This window comes from Empidonax traillii, unplaced genomic scaffold, assembly GCF_003031625.1.
Source record: "Empidonax traillii isolate 1590-97213 ecotype Southwest subspecies unplaced genomic scaffold, ASM303162v1 scaffold488:size1064334, whole genome shotgun sequence".
Lineage (NCBI taxonomy): Eukaryota > Metazoa > Chordata > Aves > Passeriformes > Tyrannidae > Empidonax > Empidonax traillii.
In genome coordinates this window covers 195,641-218,381 of record NW_020955681.1, presented here as the reverse complement: position 1 = coordinate 218,381, position 22,741 = coordinate 195,641, and the positions used below count along the sequence as shown (strand labels likewise).

Sequence of the window (22,741 nt, the reverse complement as noted above, 5' to 3'; positions counted from 1 at the left end):
AGCAGGGAAGGGAGAACACTCATTTTTCCCCTTTTTCATCTAGTGTCCTACCACACTAGCCTTGAGCTGGCTTCATCATCAGTCTTCTTCTCTGCTTCCTTCCATCCTTTAATGTGGCATGCCTGAGTGTATTCTAATTTCACTGACTGTGTCCATGTAATGTTAGCAATTACTCTCCTGGGGAACTGGAGCTGTGGGTTCAAATCCTTTTAATTTAAGGATGTTCCACAGCTAGTACTTCACACTTTTTGGATCAATACCTGAGTGGCATTTCTGTTGTGGAAAAGGCAGATGCTACTGCTGACATGGCTGGGATGATTGGATGGGGCCTTGATAGACCTTTCTGCCTCTTCTCTACACCTCCAAGAATGTAGCTGCAGGACTGGGACCATCCTTGCCATGCTTAGTTTGCCTTTTGAACCTGTCCAGTGCCCTCAAGAAAGCAACTGTCAGCCCCCCCTAGGAAAACTTCCAAGCACCTGGAGAGAGATAATGTGTTGGAAAGTGTAAGTTAATTGAATGGGCATTAACCACTTAAATATTGCACAAATACCCCAACTTCTGCAACCAGTCCTAAGTCTCTGCGGATGGGAAGGGAAGAAAAGCAATGCCTTAAAGCTTTATAAATAAAATTACAAATGCATATGTGTGTAATATATATTTATTCATGTAAAGAAAAGTACCCTGCAACATTCTCCACATTAGTCACTGTTTCTTGATGAATCCTTGGTGTTTTATTTCCTACTGATAAGTATGTGGGGATCAGGTACTCAAGTCAATAGGAACAGGGTTGAACTGAGACACAGGTTTTAGAAGTTTAGACACAGGTTTTAGAAGACCTACATTTGAACCCTAGTGGGGGTTTTGTTGTTTTGGGGTTTGTTTTTTTGTTGTGTTTTTCTTTTTTTTTTTTTTTTTTTTCATTTTGAGGTGTTAAAAAATACTGAAAATTTGATCTGACATAGATCAAGAACGGCATCCAAAACTGCAAACTACTTTTGTAAAATATAAGCTGCAAACAGCAGAGATCTTGTAATCTAGTAGGGACTTTGATTAAAACTTTGCAGGAGAAATTCTTATTAGTTGTTTCTGACCGACATTTTACATAAAGATAAAATTCTAAGTGAGCACTATTTTCTACTGATTGAAAAGCCATAGAGAACTACTGTGAAAAATTTGGCACGTGGGTCCCATCTCCCTCTAGTTAAAGGTTTTGAAAACATACTTGCCCCCTTCTTGCACTATTTTCATCTCACCCTGAAGCCCTGATTTTATATCTTCAGTACAGATTGCAGTAAGGTAATTCTAACATGAATTCATTGACTTCAGCAGAACAACATCAGGAAAAATTTGTCCCAATTTTTAAAAACATTATTGATTAAAAGTGAGACTACTATTCCTACATATGGTAAAGACATCTACATTGTACAGTCAGAACTAATAGTCCCTTACACCTCACAAGCATTGGCTGAAGAAATGGCTCTATTGTCCCGGTATTAAGCGTACTGTGGGGAGTAACCAAAGACTTCCTATCAGTTAGGGGTTTAGGAAATACTAGACTCACTCTTACGTCCTCTGCAGCAAATGTTGTTGCTCTTCAGCATCATCAGGACCTGAAATGTGTTATATCTCTGCTTTATGCTACTCCATGCTCCACAGATTTCACAGAGAGTTGGTAACTGTGGCAGTTATGGTCCTCTTTTTTGCAATTCTACAGTATTAATATTTAGGGATTTTTTTTCAGTCTTTCAAGTCCATTGCTTTAACCTTTAAATCAACATATAGAATTCAACTTCAGAGCATTGCAATGTTACGATAATGATCATTGTTTAAGCAGCTTTGTAACTGATTCTGATTTTATAGTCTAGCTAAGTGGTGAACTCTTCATTACCCAAGGTAATGCACAAGGCAGCTGGGAGGACAAATGAGAAAACGCTTAGATAAACTAAAAGCATAGCTACACAAAACATCTGTAGGTTGGGATGGTCAGCAAGGCTGTAATGGAGAAAGAAGAGGTCAGTGACACAGGTTTCATCTCCAATGTGAAAGGCATCTTCCCCAGGGAATGATCCGCAGCCCTTGGGCCAAGGGGTGAAAAGCAGCTTGTGTGAACAGCACTGGAGGCTTGTCCCTTCTGCCTCTCACCGCTTCCCCCAGAAACCTATCCCTGGTCTGGGCTGGGTGTTGGTGGTACCCTTGTACTCTGGGACTTAATTTATTTATCTGTTCAAAATGTTTGAAATAGCAGAAGGTCTGTGTTACAGCCTGCCATTTCACTGGCATGATTTTGTGGGCTTGTGTTGCATCTGCTAGAATGTGGCTTAGGGCCTGCCACGGTGCTTGAGGACAGACAAGCTGCCAGATAGTTCTGGGAGGTGTTGAGGCATGGATGGCGAGGACTTGAAAAGTCAGGGGAGTGAAAACCCTTGAAAGTTATTGCTATGTCTGTAGTGCTGACTCAAACCTACTTGGGAAAGTCACTCACCAAATGTGGCTGTGGCTCTGCAGATCTGTGTGTCTGTACTAGGAACATACTTAATTCACAAAAAAGGTAATTCAGCTCAGATACCTGAGAATAAAGTATAGTTTTAAAAATAACAACAAAAAGTCATAATAAGAAAGAAAATAACTCAGTAATAATGAAATAAAAACAGTCAAAGATGAGTCCCATAGGATTATGCAGAGGATTAGAGTTACTCCATAACTGTTGGCTGGCTGAGCACTAAAGCCGCCAACCATCATTTCCCTTCTGCACTTTTCAGCCATTTGGTTTCAACTGGGCAGATCATTTGTGTTGTTGATTCTAGGTCCAAAATAACAGCATGTAACAAACCACTGACCCTTCTGGAGCAGCCACTGGCAAATGCAGGAACTCCATGCATGAGGCATTTGCTGGCTGAAGTGATCTCCAAGTTTTCAGTCCAGTGTTGGGGCAAAGTGTGGGAGCTCCAGGAGTGCTAGGTGCCAGCTGGCCTGGCTAGTCCTGCAGCAGTTTTGAGCAAGCCTGTGGGGCCTTGAGGATTCTCTGGTGGTGTCTCAAGGACCTGTCACTTGAAGCTTTGCTTGAAAAACCTCTTCTGTCTTGTCAACTGAGGTAGATTTCCTAAAGCTGACAGGTCTCAAAAGTTCTTTTGAAATTGTTGTGCATTGATATGTTTTTGTTCCTAATGGACATAGAGGCATTGTACTACTTTTTTTTTTTTTTTTTAAGTAAATACTGCTTTTTCCTCCTCTTTTAATTTTTTTTTTCAACACTTTCAGCTTACACTGATTTAATGGCCACTATTATAAGTGCTGCAAATTTAACTTCTGAACCCTGCATAGACAGTGAGAAAATATTCATACTTTTATAAATGCTGAACATCTCTAGGTTTCTCTCTGGTGTTGGTTTTACCGATGCTGAAGATACTCCAAATACTGAGGCCAAGATAGTGTTTAAAAAGACAGGCTGGTACCTTTTTCTAAGGACCACTTTCAGCAGGGCTTGGTTTTCTAAATGACTTTATGAATCTGGGTCTGAAAGGACATGAAGGTAGGTTGGAAAGGCAAGGAATTTTTGACAATTTTAAAATGAAAGATGCTGCTGTGGCATATACATGGATGTCAAACTCTTATTTCAATCATATGAAGCAATTTTAGCTGCAGGAGAGGTTTCTTTTGAAAGCAGGAAAAGGTGGAGAAATTGATATCCGAAGTGCTTTTGTTTTTATTTCTACTACTAATATGTCCCTTTACTGCAGCTGCAGACTCTGTAAAGTATTTACTTTGCAACCTCTTCAGAGATTTCTTCTGTTAGTGGCTCTTCTCAGGCCAAGGTAATTTCCCTGAGCATTTGTACAGATCTGCCCGGGCAGATGGAGCTCGTTAGCCCTGTAAGGCAATCCATCTACATCCTGAGGACCTCGCTGCCACTGTCCAAGCGTGCTTGGCCCCGGCAGGTGAACCTCAGGATTAAAGGGTGGGCTCAGTTCCGCGCACACTGTGTCTCACCTAAAAAATCCAATGCGCAGGCTGGAAGGTGGAAAGACCTTCCCCGGTTCTTCGTTCGCGAAGACTGGCCATTGTACAGATCTGAGTGTTTTGACTTGACTGACACTAAAGAAGCTTCTTTTTCTAGAACAAGTCCATTTTCTCTCTGAGCTGACCTAACACAAAATAGGATGAGGTGTATCTCCTGTGTCACTGAGGCTTACAAGCCCAGCAGCAGGCAGTGAGGAATGTGCTGAAGCTTCATTTGAGGTTTTGTTTTGCCCAGAAAATCCTTCGTGTCTGGCTGCCGAGCAGAGCTAACAAGCAACCTTGACAGTTTTCTACTTCTCAATGTCTGTCTCATCTCTGAGCTGTGTAGGAGTTTGCAAAGGCAGATTAATATTTAACATACCTGAAGTCTTTGATCTTTCAATTGGAGTCTGAATACATCTAAATCCTCATAAAATGCAGACAGAGGAGATGATGCTGCCTTTAATTCACTAATGCAGAGAGTGGAGCACCCTCCTTATTTCAATTCCTTCTTCCATCTCAGGCCATTTAATTCTGCTCTCCAGCTTGTCTGTCAAGAATCCTTATCACCAGTCTGCTGGGTGCTCATGCTGAAACTGCCTAATTTCCAGGCTTTCAGCTGTGTATCTGAACCACTTGGCTTGAAAGCCTCTTTGTCTGATCTTCTGAATCCTGAAATGCCCCTGCTAAAAAAAAAACAGGTGGGATACCCTGCCTGGGATGTCCTGCGGGCTGGTGACCATGTGCTCTTCTGGCCTGTGGGGTGGGACCTGCAGGCTGAGGCAGGTAGGACCCACATCCTCTGTTTGCTCAGCCCACAAACCCTGTGTCTCAGGGGTGGCTGATGCTGAGGGTTAAACACTACATTCAAGTGCCTGGAAGAGCCTTCCAGGCATGAGTCTCTGATTTGGATCAAAAGGGGCTCATAAGTCCTTGCTCCAGATCTGGATGAACAGTGAGAACTTGGGGGTGCATTGTGGAGTCCTCCTTCTCTGCTGTGTGGGTGTAGCATCAGATGGTGTAGCAAGAGTGTTGTAAGGCAGAGCAACCAGACCTGGTACTCCTGCCATACCCTCCACACATGAGAAGGGAGACAAAATCTGCTCCCATCAGACCCCCTTTCTGCAGTCTCCTAGGGGATAATGGAAGTACAAACTAGACAGTAATTCAGAGGAATAATTTATTCCTGCAACTTCAAAGTCATCTACTTGATCTTGCTGCTAACATGTCTGTTCTGCCATTTAACACCTTCAGATCATCCCAAAACTAACAGTTCCAGCCTCCTAGACCCCAAATATGTTAAGTCATACAGACCCACATACTGATCCCATACCTGAGGCTAATCCTACTTGACTTATTTTTGAAGAGATTCAGGGAGTGGAGAGTAATATAGCTCTAGATATAAAATGCACATGTCTGTATTGTGGCTATAAAAGATGATATACAGGTACTTTCTCTTGAAACCCTGATATGACTTTCAGCTTATTTGTGTAGTAGAGAGTTTTGGTGAAAGAAGGACTGGAAAAATATACTAGAAGTATATAAATAACACTTTTGTGAAAGTATTTCTACAGGCCCCCTAACTACTGTCTTTTGATGATCCTTTTGCACAAACTCCATTTCTGTGCTGTTGTTTTCTGACACATCTCTTCACAGCCTAATTTCAGATAAGCCATTCACTTGTAGGCTTAGACAAGGGTGTGTTTCAAAGGTGATTCTCTTCAGGAGTTATTGAAGACAATGATGTAACTTCATCAAATGATACAGTGAAACATTACCTGCCTTCCACCCTCAATGACTTACATGAGGGCTATTGTATCAGACAATTTGCTGGGCATAATTCCAGTGGTCAGGTAGATGGGAAGTAAAGTTTCAGGCGTTGAAGTTGGTCTTGTCTTCTACTGAATTGCCTCTTTAGAGCAATATCCACTCTTTCTAAGTGGGAACTTAATACTAACATCTTTTAGTGCAAGACCAGGTGGCCAAGAAGGCCAATGGCATCCCGGCTTGTATCAGCAATAATGTGGCCAGCAGGACCAGGGTAGTGATTGTCTCCCTGTACTTGTCATTGGTGAGGCCACACCTCAAATCCTGGGTTCAGTTTTGGGACCCTCACTACAAGAAAGACATTGAGATGCTGGAGGGTGTACAGAAAAGGACAATGGAGCTGGTGAAGGGTCTGGAGCACAAAGTCCTGTGAGGAGCAGCTGAGGGAGCTGGGATTATTTAGGTAGGAGAAAAGGAGGCTCCGGGGAGACCTCTCTACAACTACCTGAAAGGAGGTTGTAGTAGGGTGGGGGATGGTCTTTTCTCCCAGGTAACAAGAAATAGGATGAGAGGAAATGGCCTCAAGTTGTGCCAGGAGAGGCTTAAATTGGATATTAGGAAAAATTTCTTTTTGGAAAGGGCTGTCAACCCTTGGAACAGGCTGCCCGGGGAAGTGGTTGAGTCACCACCCCTGGACATATTTAAAAGATATGTAGATGTGGCACTTAGGGATATGGTTTAGCGGTGGACTTGGCATTACTAGGTAATGGTTGGACTTAATGATGTTAGAAGTCTTTTCTGATCTAAACAATTCTATGATTCTAAGCCCATTATTACATATACTGTATTTTCTCCATTTGCCTTTCCAGATCCCTGTCTCCAGTGAGAAACCACAAACATACAATTGTCTATTATTAGCATTGCTTAATCTCCTGGTTAATTAAATTTTTTCTAAGCTTTATCTCACCCAATTTAATGGCAAACCAAACTGCTAAATGTGCTGCTGCAAGTTTCATGTGTGTCTGAGGAACATACAACCTGCTTGGAGGAGCTGCACGTGTTCTTCTCATGATGTGTGGATTATGGCATGCAAAAATATATTGTGTTAGTAGTAGGATGCTGCATGTGTTCAGAAACTGTTGAGAGTTTTTGGAATTCTTATAACTGTTTACTCATTCTTTTGTTTAGGAGTCAGTGACCTGTAAGTGCTCATTATGAAGAGAGATCTGGTTTTCTTGGTGACTCTAATTAGCCTTGCCTTCCTGTCACTGCTAAGGTCTGGATATCCTCAACACATTGCAGAGGAGTCCTGCTCTGTTCAGATCCTTGTTCCAGGCCTCAAAGGTAATGTGAAAGCCTACTCCATTATTCAAATATTAATCTTTTTCTTCTAACAGGCTCATTTGCACCACTGACAATTTCTAACAGAGACAAAGAAGGTGCCTTTCAGTTACCCTCTTATTTGCAGTTACCCTCTTATTTGTTCCATTTGTAGACTCCTTAAAAATGGAGTTTTAAGGTCCATAAAGAAGTGAAATTAAATGTGTTAAAATAAACATGGTTCACAGAATGCATACCAATCTCCCAAATTTACTCCTGATCAGTAGTGCTTGTTACTCTGATACACTGCCTGGTTACTCTCTGTGTTTACACTCAACAGTGGGGCACATACCCAAAGACTGCAAAATCAGGCCCTACTTAATTATGCCTGTAGAGGTTTTAATTTCGATGTTGCAATGTAGTGTGAAGTATTTTGTGTTTTCTAGTATTTTGTTTGTATTCTCTTGATTTTTAAAAGCTCTAATATCTTTTAGAAGAAAGAAAACATTAGTTAGTTTTTTGGCGTTTCTATAATTTTTGTGGAAAAAGGCAACATTTTATAAAATATGCCCCTAAACTATTGCCCAAAGAAGATGGTATAATAAGTTATTGATCTTTTCATAGCAAAAACTATACCTTACATAAGAAATCAACCACTGGGAAGAATTAGCATTTTAAAGCAATGGCATCCATTACAGTGTGAAATCCCAGCCCTGTTTAGTCAATAACAGTAATTTCCTTTGTGAAGGCTATAGTATTTCTATTAGAATATACTACTGGAATATACCTATGAATGTGGGGAAGTACTTGTTAACTAAAGACAAAAAAAAAACATAAATCCCACCAGCTTATCATTAACAATATATCAAAAAAACATTGTTTAAGAACCACACAATGAACCTTCCATTTTCTTGTAATTTTGCCTTGTACTGTCACAAAACTCACCTACCCAGGAGTGGTACCACTAATCTTTTCTAATGTAAACCTGGACTTTACGCAGTTGCCTGAAGAACACAATATGAGCTGCAGACACTGTTTGTTCTGGTTGCCTGATTGGTAAGAGAAGGCCCAGTTCTGTTCTGCAGTTGTTCATACAGCTAAATTGTGAGTACAGCCTGGCCATAGGTTTGGCTGTAGTGTAAACTGCCCTTTCCAGATGCTGCCCACTTTATATGGTGCTGCCCTGTGCTTGAAGCAAGAGAATTGGGCTTTAGGGTGCGGGTTGTGCTTGGCCAATTGGCTTCAGGAATAAAAAAGACCTTTGTTTATTCATTATTATTTATTGCTGTTTTGTTTATTATTATAGATGCAACTTTGGATGCCTGAACTCAACCAAAAGCTATTTTTTTCTATTTACTTCAATAAGAGACTTTTGAAGTCTTAATAGTATTTAGACCTTCTGCAGATGTCCTAGTTTTAAAGGACAACACTGTATCCTCAATTCTGAGGTTTGATTAAACTTGAATAATTTGTTTAATATATTTACTGTGAAAAAGACATAAGATAATGCTGTTAATGTGACCACAGAGGAGAACACAATCTCGTTAAATATATGTTGTCCAAAATTACATGAAAGATCAGTTGAAAGGTCAGACTGCACAGCACTGGGGACTGAAGCTTTGAAATGACTTCATTTCAGAGACGTTGACAGGCTTGTACAAGTTTTGTGACTTCTTTGCCTTAGTTTCCTTACTTGTGTAATCAGTCAAAATTAACATCTGTGATTACCATTTTAATGCAAGGATCATAATTATTATTATTATACACAGCAGAGGTTTTTAAAGTGTATAAACAGTACAGGACCCTGACCCTTTGGCAAAAGGCAGTTCTAAACCTGGAAACCAGAAACAGCCCTGAAAACCATCATATGTTAATGATTTCACTCCATTCCATGAGATGGAAGCCTTGCAAAATTGAAAGAGATTGATGTACAAATTCAGTGAAGCACAAAATGGCCTGATACAGCCCTAGTTAATGTGAAATCCTCAAAAAGCTCTCAATGCTTCAGCTATGCTGTCAAAGGGACTGGCTCAGAGAAGTGACAATGCTGTCCCCCACTGGCACAACTCCAACCCATTTTGGGGGCCAAGGCTTCCTTTAAACTGAGAATATGTTGGCTATGTGCCCAAATTTCAGCTCCCATGCAGCGGGATTTGCTCACTACAGTTTTTAGATCTCCACCACCTCCTGCTCGGCTGGAGTGCCAGCAACATCTCCAGTGGTGGAGGAACAGAGCACCCTTCTGCTGCTGGGCATGACACTGTCAGGATTTGGGAAAAATAGGTACAGGAAAGAAATGGAAGAAATTAGGAAGACCATGGGGTATGAGAATGGCAGAAGAAAGCCTAAGAGGTGGTGCAGAAAGTGGAGCCCAAATGGGGCGGTGAAGGAGAAAGTCATCAGGGAAAAGTACCCAAAAGCATTGGGGATTTTAGAAGAACAGGAAGAGGTACAGGGAAAAAAACCTAAACAAACAAAAACCCAGAAAAGCATGAAGAATAAGACCAAATAAAAAGACGGGAAACTTGAAAAAAAAAAAAAAAAAGAGACAGAAAACCAATTAAGAACCCACAGAATAAAAGAGAGAATCAGAAGGGGCATGAGATGAGAATGGAGGTGGAAATGGATGATGAAGAAAACCAGTAAAGACATCAGAACTAGAAAAAGCACAAATGAGTTTAAGGTCAGCAGTTCAGGTTTTAGGGACTAGGTTTGTTTTTTATTCCCGTGTTGTTTTTTTTTTTTTATAAACTCAAGAGTATAAAGAAATAAGATGAAATGAGGAAGGAAAAAAACATAGCTCTGAGAATGCAGACAGCAGACTGAACCATGTTTTAGAAAGCTGACAATATTAATAATGGGAAAAGTGTGTTGTGTGTGAAAAAGTGATGGATGATGAAGCCTTGCTACATAGCTCACTCATATTCCTCCTGAAGTCCAGTTCCTTTTGATAGACCCATGAAATTGAAGTTACTGCTATTGTGAAGAAGAAAAAAAATAACATGGAACAATCCTTGAATGCTTAAATTCTCAGTTTGCTACCTTATTTTTGTCTCCCTTTTAGAATTTAAAGCAGTAATTGTCTTAATAGTCTGAATGACATTCAGTACATTAAAAAGTTGATGCTAGATAAATAAAACCAATTGTTTTTTACACCCACACGTGATGCATCTACTCACACAGGGAATATGAGTAATGGAAGAAAGTTATCACCAGCCAAGAATGCTTAATAGCTCACGTAGTTAATATTTGGTGTGCTATTTTCATAGATGGTACAGCTTAAGAGAGGAAGGATATGAACATAAGCAGACAAATCCAGTCCCAAAGAATCCACAAAAAAAGGCAAATCAACAGCAATGGTAAAATAAATCACCTAAATTAAGAAAGATCTTTCCCAGAGATGATAGAAGAAGAAGACTGTAGTAGTGTCAGGGTTGTCCCTGCTACCCGTGATCCTGCTGCAGCTCAGTTTGGTGGCAGGGCAAAATTTCTTTCCCAGCACTGTGGAGCCCTGCTAAGGACATCCCACCCTGTCTCAGCTGCACTGTGCTGGTGAAGTGCAGCACATATTTCATGCAGTGGGGCTGAAATAAAGAGACATCCAGGAAGGGATGGAGAGGAGAATGAACAGAAGGTGTGACTGCAAAGGGACTGTGGCTGGCAGAAAAGGCCACAATGGAGCAATTGGGTAGGGACCGTGAGGCACAGGTCCCAACCTCCTGCTCTTAAGGGACTTGGTTGTAGACCAGAAGAGGCTGGAGACCAGAAAGGGGGCATGGAGGTGTCTTTCTCTAATTCATGAATCAAAAGTTAAAGTTATTGTTAATAGGCGAGATATTAAATTGATTGAAATTCCTTGACAGAAAACTGGTTTTTTGCCCGTGACACCTGCAAAGGCTTTGCTTCCTCAGCTGCACAGTGCCCAGGTTGCATATAGCAAAAATAGGGACTTAAATGTGGCAAAGCTGAGCTGGACCACTGATCAATTCCTCTTGGCCAAGGTCTTGCTCCTTAAAACAGGGTATAACAAAAAAGTGCAGAGTGGTCTGTAGCTGGGCCTGTAATGGGATAATCTCCTCCCAGAGAAAGTTTCTAAAACATCCACACTAAGGAACGTGGTGCCATCTTATTATAGGAATGAATGCAGGCAAGTGTAATGGCCTGAAGCAAGAATGATCTATTTTATTGATCCCTAATGCACAGCTTTCACTCTGAAGAACGTGTAAAGCAATAGGCTGTAATAGCCTGCTCTCAGCCTCCAGAGAGCAGGGGAAAGTCATTGTCAGGATTTATCTTTGGGAAGCAAAAAACTCATAACCAGCCCTGAGGGGTGAAAGGCAATCATACAAAGCCTATTGGTTACCTGATAATAAAAATGTGACGTTCCCAAATGTGCCAAATTATAGCCCGTTTCATGCTAACAATATTATTCACTGGGGATTATGTGAAGTTTGTCCTCATTAAGGTCAGAGAATGGCCTATTTTTGCATGTCTGAAGGCAGGGAATATGGTCTGGAGCCTGCTGGCAGCCTGAAGAATGAAAGTATAACAGATGGAGGACGAAGTTCAGTTCACATCCATCTAGGTCTACAATAAGGAGAGAGATAGAGAGAGCTGGAGGCTGCGTATTTGAAACGTGCCATGTTGTGGTATGTTTTTACATGCCATCTTTCTGGCCCCTCTGTGAGCCACTGCTGCCAGCTATGCCAGAGAGCAGAGCTTGGGCTCTGACTTTCCTGCTGTGGTGCTCCCCTCAGCTTCCTGGAGAGCAGTTAATGCCCACTCTCCTCTATAGAAATGCAGTGCTGAGGCATCACGTGTGCTGTGCTGGCTCCAGGTTTTAGATATCGACATCTTATTTTCTGTGGGAGCCATTGAACTTTCTTCTCCATCATATAAATCTTTTTTTGTCAAGGTGGCTGTGTAAATCATTCTTTAAACTTCTGTTTGTAAAAGAGATTTTAAGTCAATGGCAAAGTACAATAGTAGGGGGCAAAAGAAGCTAAGCATCCTCAAATTTTCAATGAAAGGAACCAGGGAGGAAAACATTTACAGAAACTGATGTTTAAATATGGTGAACATAATGATGCACTGTGAGCCACATGCATGTCAGTACACTGCATAGTGGTTCATACCTCAGAAATTAAAAGGCACAGTATATACTGAGAATATGGAGTAGGGAGTTACCTTTTCATGCTTAAAAATGATCCTCTAAATGATGGATGTAGCAATGCCTTCTTATATGTCTGATGAACAGCATTTAACAAAAAAAAATTGAGATTATAGCTAAACCATTTAGACTTGAGACTTAAGCATGTCCTTAGCAGAGGCTCAAAAAGCATTTAGTGAACACAGACACAGAAGTTTATGTGCTAAGATGGGACCTAATTCTGGAGATTCTACTTAAGTGAGTTGTGCTGTTAGGTTTTTTGTAGGTTGACAATACAAGTAACGTCCACAAAACTAGACCTGTTGTATGAGACCTCAGTAATGTATTGACTTAGGATTTGTCTATATTTACTCCAACTGAAGAAAATTCTGTTCTCTGTGCATCAAGTAAGGCTGTTAAATCAGATTGCATCTGCTTTTATTTTTTCACTGGAGAGAATGGCGCTCTTGTCATTGCTGCTAACAGAAAATTGTCTTGGTTCAATACAATTCTTCTTTTTGTTTCCTTTTGTATCAACAGGGGAGGCTGGAGAAAAGGGGGAGAAAGGTGCTCCGGGTCGTCCAGGCAGAGTTGGACCTCCAGGAGAAAAAGGTAATTTTGTTAAAGATGTTTGAAAGTCATTCCTGACAAAACGCTGTCTTTTCTTGTGAGGTGGTGATGATGGGAATCCTCCCTCCCTTTGCTGGGTGACTAAATCATCCTTGGCCATTTTTGTTTACTATTGTTGTGATTTCATCCAAGGTGGCAGCTCAGCCCCACATAGCCACTCACTCTCTTCCCGCCAGTTTGGATGGGGGAGAGAATTGGAAGAGTAAAAGTGAGAAAACTTGTGGGTTGAGCGATGCACAAGCAAAGCCTAACAAGGAATTCATTCACCAGTTCCCATGGGCAGGCAGGTGTTCAGGGCTTCAGGAAATCAGGGCTTCATCACACATAACAGTGACTTGGGAAGACAAATGCCTTCACTCTGAACAACACCCTCCTTCCTTCTTCTTCCCCCATCTTTATATACTAATGCCATGTGGTAGGGAATATCCCTGAGGCCGGCTGTCCTGGCTGTGTCCCAGCTTCTTTTGCCCAGCCTGCTTGCTGGTGTGGTGGGATGAGGACCAGAAAAGGCCTTAACTCTATGCAAGAACTGCTCAGCAATAAAGAATACATTTCTGTGTTATCAGTATTGTTTTGGTCACAAATCCAAAATATAGCACAATATCAGCTACAGTGGAGAAAATTAACTTTATCCTGGCCAAAACCAGTACAGCTGTATGCACTCATTTGTAAAGTATTACTTTCTAGTCAAAAAGATTAATTTGGAAATTAAAAAAAAAACCCTCTGATTTTTTAGAAAGGTCTCTGTGAAGAAAGACATCATAATGTCTTCTTCATAATTTACCTTCTGCAAATGAAAATGTCACATGAGATCAGAGGGAAAAAATTACAAGGTTCAATTTTCTTGGGGTTTGTTTGTTTGTTTGTTTTTTGTTGTTTTGTTGTTGTTGTTGTTGTAGTTGTTTTTTTTGTGAATGTGAGCACTCGTAAGATATTAATGAAAACCATTGAGGGAAGACAGTAAACCATAACAGCCAGAGGTGACCATGAGTGTTTCCACATTTTTTGGATCACAGTTCTGTAATATCCATGGGAAAATGGTGATAAAGCTATTTGCATTGTAGTTCAAAAATATTTGGAGCTCTTGAGAGGAATGGTGCTCAGTAGTGTTCAGTTATACAGTGAGAGGAATGTGGCATTGCTGTCTTGCAGGAAATACTGTCTTTTCACATTTGTTTTCCTCCTGAAGCAAGGAGGAAATTTGACCTTCATAACTTTTCCAGGAGGTGTGTGTTCTGAAAGGTTCACATTAGGAATAATCAAAACCTTTTATTTCAATATTGAAATTAAAGATTTGATATTCCTGTCATCAGAACAATGGCGTGAGTTTTTACTAATCTGAGTTTACAGTCTTCCTTTCAAGGCAATCATAGTGATAATTTATACTTCCTTATGATGATGCATGATCTCTGTTCTTTTAGGCAGTTGTAGGAATCTAATACCTGCAGTTTTCCCTGGGACCAAAATCCATAGCTAGAGCTCTTCCCCCTACAATGCATTGAAAAATTTATAACTCCCATGCGATGTGTGTGTGTTCAGTCCATGTACTTACCTTATGTAGGTGTACTTTCAAGGACAGCTTTTAGAAAAAATACTGGAAACTAAAATTTCAACTCTTGCAAGGTAATGCAGCATGAAGTAAAAGTATGACAGAATAATTTAGGTTAAAAGGTTGTAAAGAGCTCATCTAGTTCAATCTCCTGCTTTAAACAGGGCAGACTTCAATATTAGAGCAGATTGCTCAGGGTTTTTTTCCAGTATGCTTTTGAAAATCTCCATGGATGGAGATTCCACATCCTTTTTGATCAGTCTGTTCACCAGTTTCATCATGAAAGACTTTTCCTTGAAGCCTACTGAAACTCTTCATGTTGTTGCTTGTAACTGTTGCATCTTGTTCTTTCTGTGTGTCTGAGAAGAAAAGGCTGCATCTTCTCTAGAAGCTGCTTATGAGTAGTGGAAGAATGCAGTTAGGTCCCCCCTTATCTTTCTGTACTGCAAGCTAAGCAAAACCATCTTTCTCAGCTGGACTCCCATTTGTTTCTCATGTAGGAGGGCCCAGAAATCTCTGGGTACTTTTATTCAAAGCAGTTTTTTTTTAGCCAGCCATTGGCCAGACTTCATCAATGCATAACAGGTGAGGAACTTAGCTGAACCCGTGGTATTCCTGTCAGCATATTTCTGCAGCATGTCGAGCTCCTCCTGACTGGCAGTGGTGTCCTCCAGCACATCAACCACTCCTGCCAGCATGGAGCTCCTTCCACTTCTTCCTCCCTGTCACTGGTAAAGGACTGGTTCCTGAGGAATGGCATTGATATCACCTGCTGATTAGACTTTGGCAGCCTTGCAGCAGTGCCAGATAGCAGTCTGATCACCCTTGAATGCTTCTGGGCAGTGCTATGGACCTGTGTACATCCAGGTGAAGTAGTCCCTCACTCAGTCATCCAATTCCGGGAGTGACATGTCCTCCCCAGATCTTTGCTACCAGACCTGCAGAACTGGGAGGCCAGAGAGCAGACCTTGCCAACAGAGACAGAGAATGCACTGCGTGCCTCTGCCTTGTCAGCCTCTTTTGGCACAAGGTTATCTTAACAACCTCTTGAGAACCCCTCTCATTGTGCTGTCTTGCGTGTTTCTCTAGCTTGGTATTTTGTCAAATCCCTTCAAAATGCTTTAGACCATCTGAGAAATGGAAGTTCTCTTTTTCAGTCAGTCCAATCCATGATGTAGCATTTAATTTATGTATTTTATACTGCAAAATTGTATTTATTTGGAAAATTGTTCTCATAAGGAATGCTTAACTCTAATAGTAATGATAATTTTCCAGTTTTCCATACCTCCAAAAGTAAAAAATTTTGACAAGATTAAAAGAAGGAACAGTGAAGTGGAAATATACTGCAAGAAAACACACTTGAAACAGAAAAGAGATGTGAGAAAATCGAATATTAATGCATACTGTATTGGTATTTTTCCAAGCCGCGCTTTCAGTTAAACACAGGCAAAATTTCTTACTACACCTGTAGCAACATATTTTTTCTGCTTTCCTTTATGCATCCAGGAATGTCTACAAACAAGCTCTTGCTTTAAATAAATTCTAATTAACTAGCTTTTCATTAACGCTGTACATTATCAGAATCACATTAATTTATTGTCTGTCACCTTTTTTTGTTTCATTTTTCTAGCATATAAGAAAATGTGCTTTGTTTGTTTGAATTCCAAAGGTATATAATAACATAACTTACAAAAGAAATGGTTTTCTTATGATATATTAGACTTGAACAGCTCAAGATTAGAAAGTGCTGCAGATGTTTTTACCATACCCTTTCCTCATGATATTTTCAGATTTTGGTAACTCAGAAACTGCGAAACATTAAAAGTTTCTGGTGCTTACCTGAAATAAATCTTGTTCTGACTGTCCTGATGCTTCAGGGTGACATCAGACATACTGATGTCTTTGGGTACTGATTAAGGTTAAATTCCACTTACTTTCCTCATTGCTTTTAATTAATTGTATAGGTCAATTATGATGCATAGCATGTCAGCAGAATATAAAACTGTGTTGGCCTTATGTAAAGCACAAAGCACTGGATCGAGTACAATGGCTGTTTCGGACAAGCAATGTGTACTGCAGTGCAAGTTTTGGGGTGTGAAGTTCATAGAAGTAACTGTCCCCACTTGCACAGTTGGCTGTACTGTGCATTCCCATGTTGGGAGTGAACTTAGTTATTTCACTGAGTCATGATGCAGTCTGTGAGGCCATAACTTCCATGTGTACAAATTCCACACAGATAGTTCAGTAACAGCACAGTCCCGTGAATATTCCCAGAGTATTTTGTGACAATCAAAATAAGGAGAGGAGGGTGAATTTGCTGTTGGAATGTATCATCAAAGGAACAGCACATTAAAAATGTGTTCTTCAAGACATTTTAATTTTCTTAGAACTGTAACCATTTGAAATTACATTATTTTAGTATTTTAAGTTCAGCCTTTATAGATTGCACTTAATTTATGCTCAATTATAATGGTATGTTAAGCAGAGTCACATCCTGTTCTTGGGCTTGGAACTCCACTATCTCTACCTTTGCAGTGTTAAAACATCAACACTGATTTTTGCTTTTGCCAGCTAACATTTTCCCAGGTAATTCTTGGGCATATTTCGGGAGCTGTCACAATGAGCAGCTTGCAAGTGATTATCCTGGCTTGAAGAGTAAGACAATTTAGTATCATGGAGTGCACCATTCTCAGCCACCAGGTTCCCACTGCCAGGGAACAGTCCCAGGCATTTAGTTTACTAGTACAGGCAGAGCCTCTTAAGTAGGAGAGAAGACCCATTAATTTAACTGGATTGGAGCCAGAGTGCTCAGTCATTTGTATAATCAAATTCTAAAAAGAGGCAATAATATCTTAATTTATATTTTATTATTACTGATTGCTCATTAATATCTAATCAATCAATCCTTTGCATTTCTGAGTCAACTTTTACATGAATTTATTGCTCGCTAAGGAGTGCTGCAGGCAGTATTCCATATAAAAGTCCTGACATTGACAGTTGTGAATTCACAAAGTGGGTATCTGGTTCAAAACTGTCTTTCAGCTCCACCTGAACTCAATACGATTTTGAGAAAATCTGTGGTAAACTGAGTGGACAAAAAAATGGCAGATGGGCTTCAGTGTAAATAAATATATTGCCTAGGGACATTTGGGATGCATAATTTAATCCATACTTACATGATGCCAAAACCCACAACTGTCACTTAAAACTCAAGATCTGCTCTGAAGTCATTAGCAGCAGTCCCAAAGCCAACAGAACACTGCCCATTATCAGAAAAGACACCAAGGAAAAAACAGGGAATTCTTTTTGCAGCTGATTTTGCTCTGTGTAAAATCCTGACACGCACTGTCTCAGGTAATGAGTGTGGCTCTGACCTCTGTCTCTCAAGAAGGACATGAGAGGAAAGAGAGGGGCACCAGAAATATGAAAAAGAACATCTACCTCATAAAGAGAAACTGGACAGGTTGAGAGTCTTGCATGTGTACAGAGTAGTCTGAGAGGGTTGTGACTGAGGTTAGGATCCCCAGATCCCATCATACCTGAAGCTACTGCGGACTGATCCAGCACTCCACCTGTGACAAACTTCAAGTAGTGGATGGGATTGTGATCTCCCTGTATTGCACCTTCTGCTGCCACCACAGGAAACAGAGTCTTGGGCTAGAGGAATCACTGGTCTGAGCAAGCTTGGTATTACGTTGTTAACATAATTCTAGCCAGATAGGTGTTTCATGAGGGCAGTTATTTGTCTTTATGTGCATCTGACTACAAACTCCTCCACTCAGGAATGTATCATACTATTACCATTTCTTCTGTTTTGAGTGTACTTTAAAATCCTTTAAATTTCTTTACTGCCTTCCTAGATTGTAATTTTTCTCACTATCTTTAGTTTTCTTTACAAATTTCCTAGCTATTCTGATTTCTAGTCAGTATGGATTGATAACAGTCTACTCTTTTTTCTCTCCTGTTTTTTTGTGCAAAGCTTTTAAAGTTTCACTTTGTCATTAAAATTCCAGTCTGCTATGAGTGTGATGGATCACTGCTGAGAGGTGTTTATTTCTCCATTGCCTACGATGGGAGCTTAGGTAAATAGTTTAGACTAAAAATCCTAATGTTCACATGGGTAATGCTTGGGTGAATGTAGTTGGCTTGCCTCAACTACATAAAATACCACCCGGTATTATGCACCGTTTGTTCACATAAGAATATCTGTTTAACGTCTTTGTCAACAACATGGACAGTGGGATCGAGTGCACCCTCAACAAGTTTGGCAATGACACCAAACTGAGTGACGCAATCGACACACTGGAGGGAAAGGATGCCATCCTGAGGGACCTTGACAAGCTTGAGAGGTGGGCCTGTGTGAACCTCATGAAGTTCAACAAGGCTGAGTGTGAGGTCCTGCACCTGAGTCAGGGCAATCCAAGCACAAATAGAGGATAGGTGGAGAATGGATTGAGAGCAGCCCTGAGGAGAACTTGGGGATGTTGCTTTATGAAAAGCTTAACATGACCCAGCAATGTGAGCTTGCAGCCCAGAAACCCAGTTGTATCCTGGACTGCATCAAAAGAAATGTGGCCAGCAAAGTCTGACGGAAGTGATTCTCCCCCTCTAGTCTGCTCTTATGAGACTCCACCTGGGGTGCTGTGTCCAGCTCTGGGTTCCCAACTTAAAAAGGACATAGACTTGCTGGAACAAGTCCAGAGGAGGGCCATGAACATGACCAGAGGGATGTGGCAGTGTGGCACTACCATGAAGGCAGTCTAAGAGAGCTGGGCTTTTTCATCCTGGAGAAGAGAAGGCTTTGTGGAGACCTTACAGCATGTCCAGTACAGAGGGGGTCTACAAGAGAGCGGGACAGGGACTTTTTACAAGGACATGTAATGGTAGGACAAGGAGGAATGACTTTAAACTGAAAGAGGGCATGTTTAGATTAGAAATTCTTTACCATGAAGGTAGTGAGACACTGGTATAGGTTACACTGGGATAGAAGTTGTGGTTGCCCTATTCTGGGTAGTGTTCAAGGCAAGCCTGGAAGGGGGTCTGAGCAACCCAGTCGAGTGGCAGGGGTGTTGGAACTAGGTGATCTTTAAGGTCCCTTCTAACCCAAACCAATCTGTGGTTCTAGGATAAGATGAAACTATGTTGTAACCACTGTTCCCTCGCTAATCACTGACCTTCATTGGTGTGGATAATTCAGATTATTTAGCATAAAGTGGTGATGTAGTTTGTTGGTGTATGAGAATTTTCTAACTTCCAGTTGCAAGTAGTTTTTAAAAATTAAGTGTCCTGAATGTAGGTTACTACTATAACACCATTAAATCTTTTAAAAATACCATTCTCATTCAAGTTTGGTTAACTATTTGCATTGGGAATACTGACTGCCGCAAGATTATCCAGGTACACTCTGGGAAAGACTTTTTAATCTTCGTCTGTATCTTATGTTCTTTTTCTAAGTATCCTCTGCAGATTGCTGTCAAAGATGGCACTAGAGTCAAGAGGCCTTTGGTGTGGTTTGGTACACTTCTACTTTCCTTGTTAGGTAGGTGTTTGTGATGTCCTCTAACCATGAAGAATTTCTGATTTGTCTTCAAATCCTTAAGTTTGGGAAGTAAACGACTGCTCTCTTCTCTTTGACATGATTAAATTAAATTTGTCTGTGACATGATGAACTTGTTTTTCTGCTGGATTTGGCTTTTTGACACCTTTTTTTTTTTTTTTTCTCTAAGTAGTTTTATACCTTCTTGTCTGTTCCAACTAATCCTGTTTGAACTTATTGCCATACTGTATGAAGACCCCCATTTATAGTGTTGCACAGAGCCAAACCCCTAATTTTTTCACTAGTTGTGCAGCCTACCACTTGTCTCTGGTATTTTTTTTTTTTTATTATTATTATTATTATTATTTATTTATTTTTTTAGCCTGAAAAAGCCACCAAGAAGATCATTTAGAGTTTCCTTATCTTCAGTTTCTTCTAAAATCCTTTAAGTCTTCTATAATTGGTTCCAATGTATGCCACCTTCACCTGGGAGATAACAGATAACTTGCTTCATATTCTCCATTCAAACTTCATGTTTGACTTCCCACTTCTGGTCTATGGAGAATTAATTTCTTTTATTGTCCTCATTTCTTTCCAACTCTCACTTCCTGATTTCATTAAGACTCTTCACACTGCATTTTTGACAACCATAGGGCCACTAAAAAGGCTTTAGAAAAAGTATTAAAACTTTTGAACCCCTCAAGGCAGATGGGTCTCTCTTGAAACCTTGTGATTTAGTCTGCAGAAGCAGAATAAGGAAGCCCCTGGAGTGGAAGCAGGGGTTAGTCACTCTAAGAGAAAAGCAAATCCAAACAGTTCTTTTAATGAGCACGGGAGGTTTAATGTATGTCTTCATTGCTTGAGATAACACAGTTTTACTTCTGAGCAGATCATGTAGCCTTTACTGGGTATGATGGAGAAGCAGCTCATTTTCTGGGCACTATTTATGAGAAAGAAAGTGAATTAATTTTGTATATTGTATTTTATTTATGCATTAGATCTACGTGTTTATTTAATTTCATCCTGAAAAGAGAAAGCATTCGAACATCTGATAATCTGTTACAGCAATCCCAATTCACAAATATGTAAAGCAAGAAAGGTCGCTTTCAGAGCAACATGATAAACTCATTACAAGCTGGTACTTTAAGGATTCTCAAGTAAAAACCCTCTCAATATACTATCTATATTGGATAAATACCCAGTGGTAGCATCAGCACATTTATAACTTGCACAGCATGAAGAATTGCATCTTTAAGTCAAGCCATGCAACTGTTCTGCAAATGAAGCTGTATTCTAGATCTTCAGTTGGCTCAGTGGATTACTTCCATTCTTCCAGTAGGAAAAACAGAAAAATGTTTTTGCTTTCTGGTGAAAGCCTGTGTTCAGTAGTGTCTGAATTTGATACTTATTGGAAACAAAGGAAGATCATCAATTGTAGAGTTTGCTAGTAATTAATTAGACCAACAAGCCATACACTTTTGGCTTCTCTCAGTTCAGAGGAAATTACTTCTTCTTGGTTCATGCCATCAAGTTACCATTGCTTGAGACTTCATGGAATAATACAGGGGACATCTCTTAGCCCAGTGGTGATCAGTTTATATTCTGAAACTTGTTATTTATTACACCTTAAGTTAAAGCTAATAATGAAATGAGTCATAATATTATCCAACTTTCAAAAATATATATGTCTGTCCAGCTGCAGTAACAACAGAGGGCAACAGACCTTCAGTTGCATAGATCCACAGCTGGGGCTGAGTTATGACAATTTGTACAAGTCCAGTTTCTGGATCCCTATGGTAGATTTTCATCCTAACTTGTCTCATTGTTTCCTTGCTCCTGTATAGACGAACTTCACCTAACAGATATTGCTTTGAGCAAAGAAACAATCTTTTCAACAATCATTGAAAAAAACCTGCATAAATATTTCCTAAAACAGTCTTGTGTTTCTGCAGGATGGGAGCCTCAGAGGACACTCATCCCTGTAGGCCCTCCATACCCACTCTCCGTTAATAGTCTGGTACAGTGGGAAACATTATCTCCTGTGACAATATTTATATTGTATAAATCAGCCATTAAGCCCAAAGTCAGCCCTCAGTTACAGTGGAGCTACTGTCTTAGATGAAATGTCAGTTGTGCTTGGTTCCTTTAGGTCTTCTCAACTCCATGGTAGTTTAACTCCACTGATTTGTGCCTGAATGCAATCCCCCTACCCTCTCACTGTCAACATAATTCTGTCAGGATCAGCTGAAACAAGTTTGCAAAAGCTTTTCCAGTGGCTCTCAGCCAACATCCATTTTCAATTACACCTTCATGCCTTGTTAATGTCAATTTCTTTGCAAAGTTGAAGTCACTGTCTAGGTTGTCATGCGCAAGTTCTTCATCAGGAGAGAGCTGGACCTCTGGAGTTCAATGAATACTGGGGATATAGCGTGTTTTTGCTCATTGTAAAAACTGATGCTGCAAGCATACTAGAATCTGAACGAATCAGACTACATTGCTACTTTGTGTCTTTCGTCTTTCTGTTATATAGGAGAAATGGGGGACAAAGGACAGAAAGGCAGCATAGGACGGCATGGAAAAATTGGTCCCATTGGTTCAAAAGGTATGTTTAATTCAATTTTTTCCCCATTTGTGTTCAGATGAAAATGTGTGATCTTTTATGTTTGAGAAAAGTTTAAGGGCTTTAAAAATGGTTACCCAGTCTCTGAGCTTCCCATGATGGGAATTTTCTTACACTGTAGTCAGCCAGGTTACTGACATCTCTCAGCCAGCTACCTTTTCCTCTGACAAC

General features: G+C 40.3%; 1 protein-coding gene across 4 annotated transcripts in view; it reads left to right on the top strand.

Annotated features, from left to right (window-relative positions):
- Nucleotides 1-22,741, top strand: part of COLEC11 (collectin subfamily member 11) — a 36,402-nt gene that overhangs the window by 9,604 nt on the left and 4,057 nt on the right. For 2 of the 4 annotated variants that reach the window (XM_027896236.1, XM_027896239.1), the window contains exons 2-4: nt 6,955-7,110; nt 12,776-12,847; nt 22,481-22,552. In XM_027896236.1, the coding sequence (XP_027752037.1) occupies nt 6,981-7,110; nt 12,776-12,847; nt 22,481-22,552 (274 nt within the window). In that variant the 5' untranslated portion in view covers nt 6,955-6,980. Of the gene's footprint in view, nt 1-837; nt 856-4,522; nt 4,697-6,952; nt 7,111-12,775; nt 12,848-22,480; nt 22,553-22,741 lie in introns of those variants that run through there. The other 2 variants (XM_027896238.1, XM_027896237.1) reach the window with 2 other exon arrangements.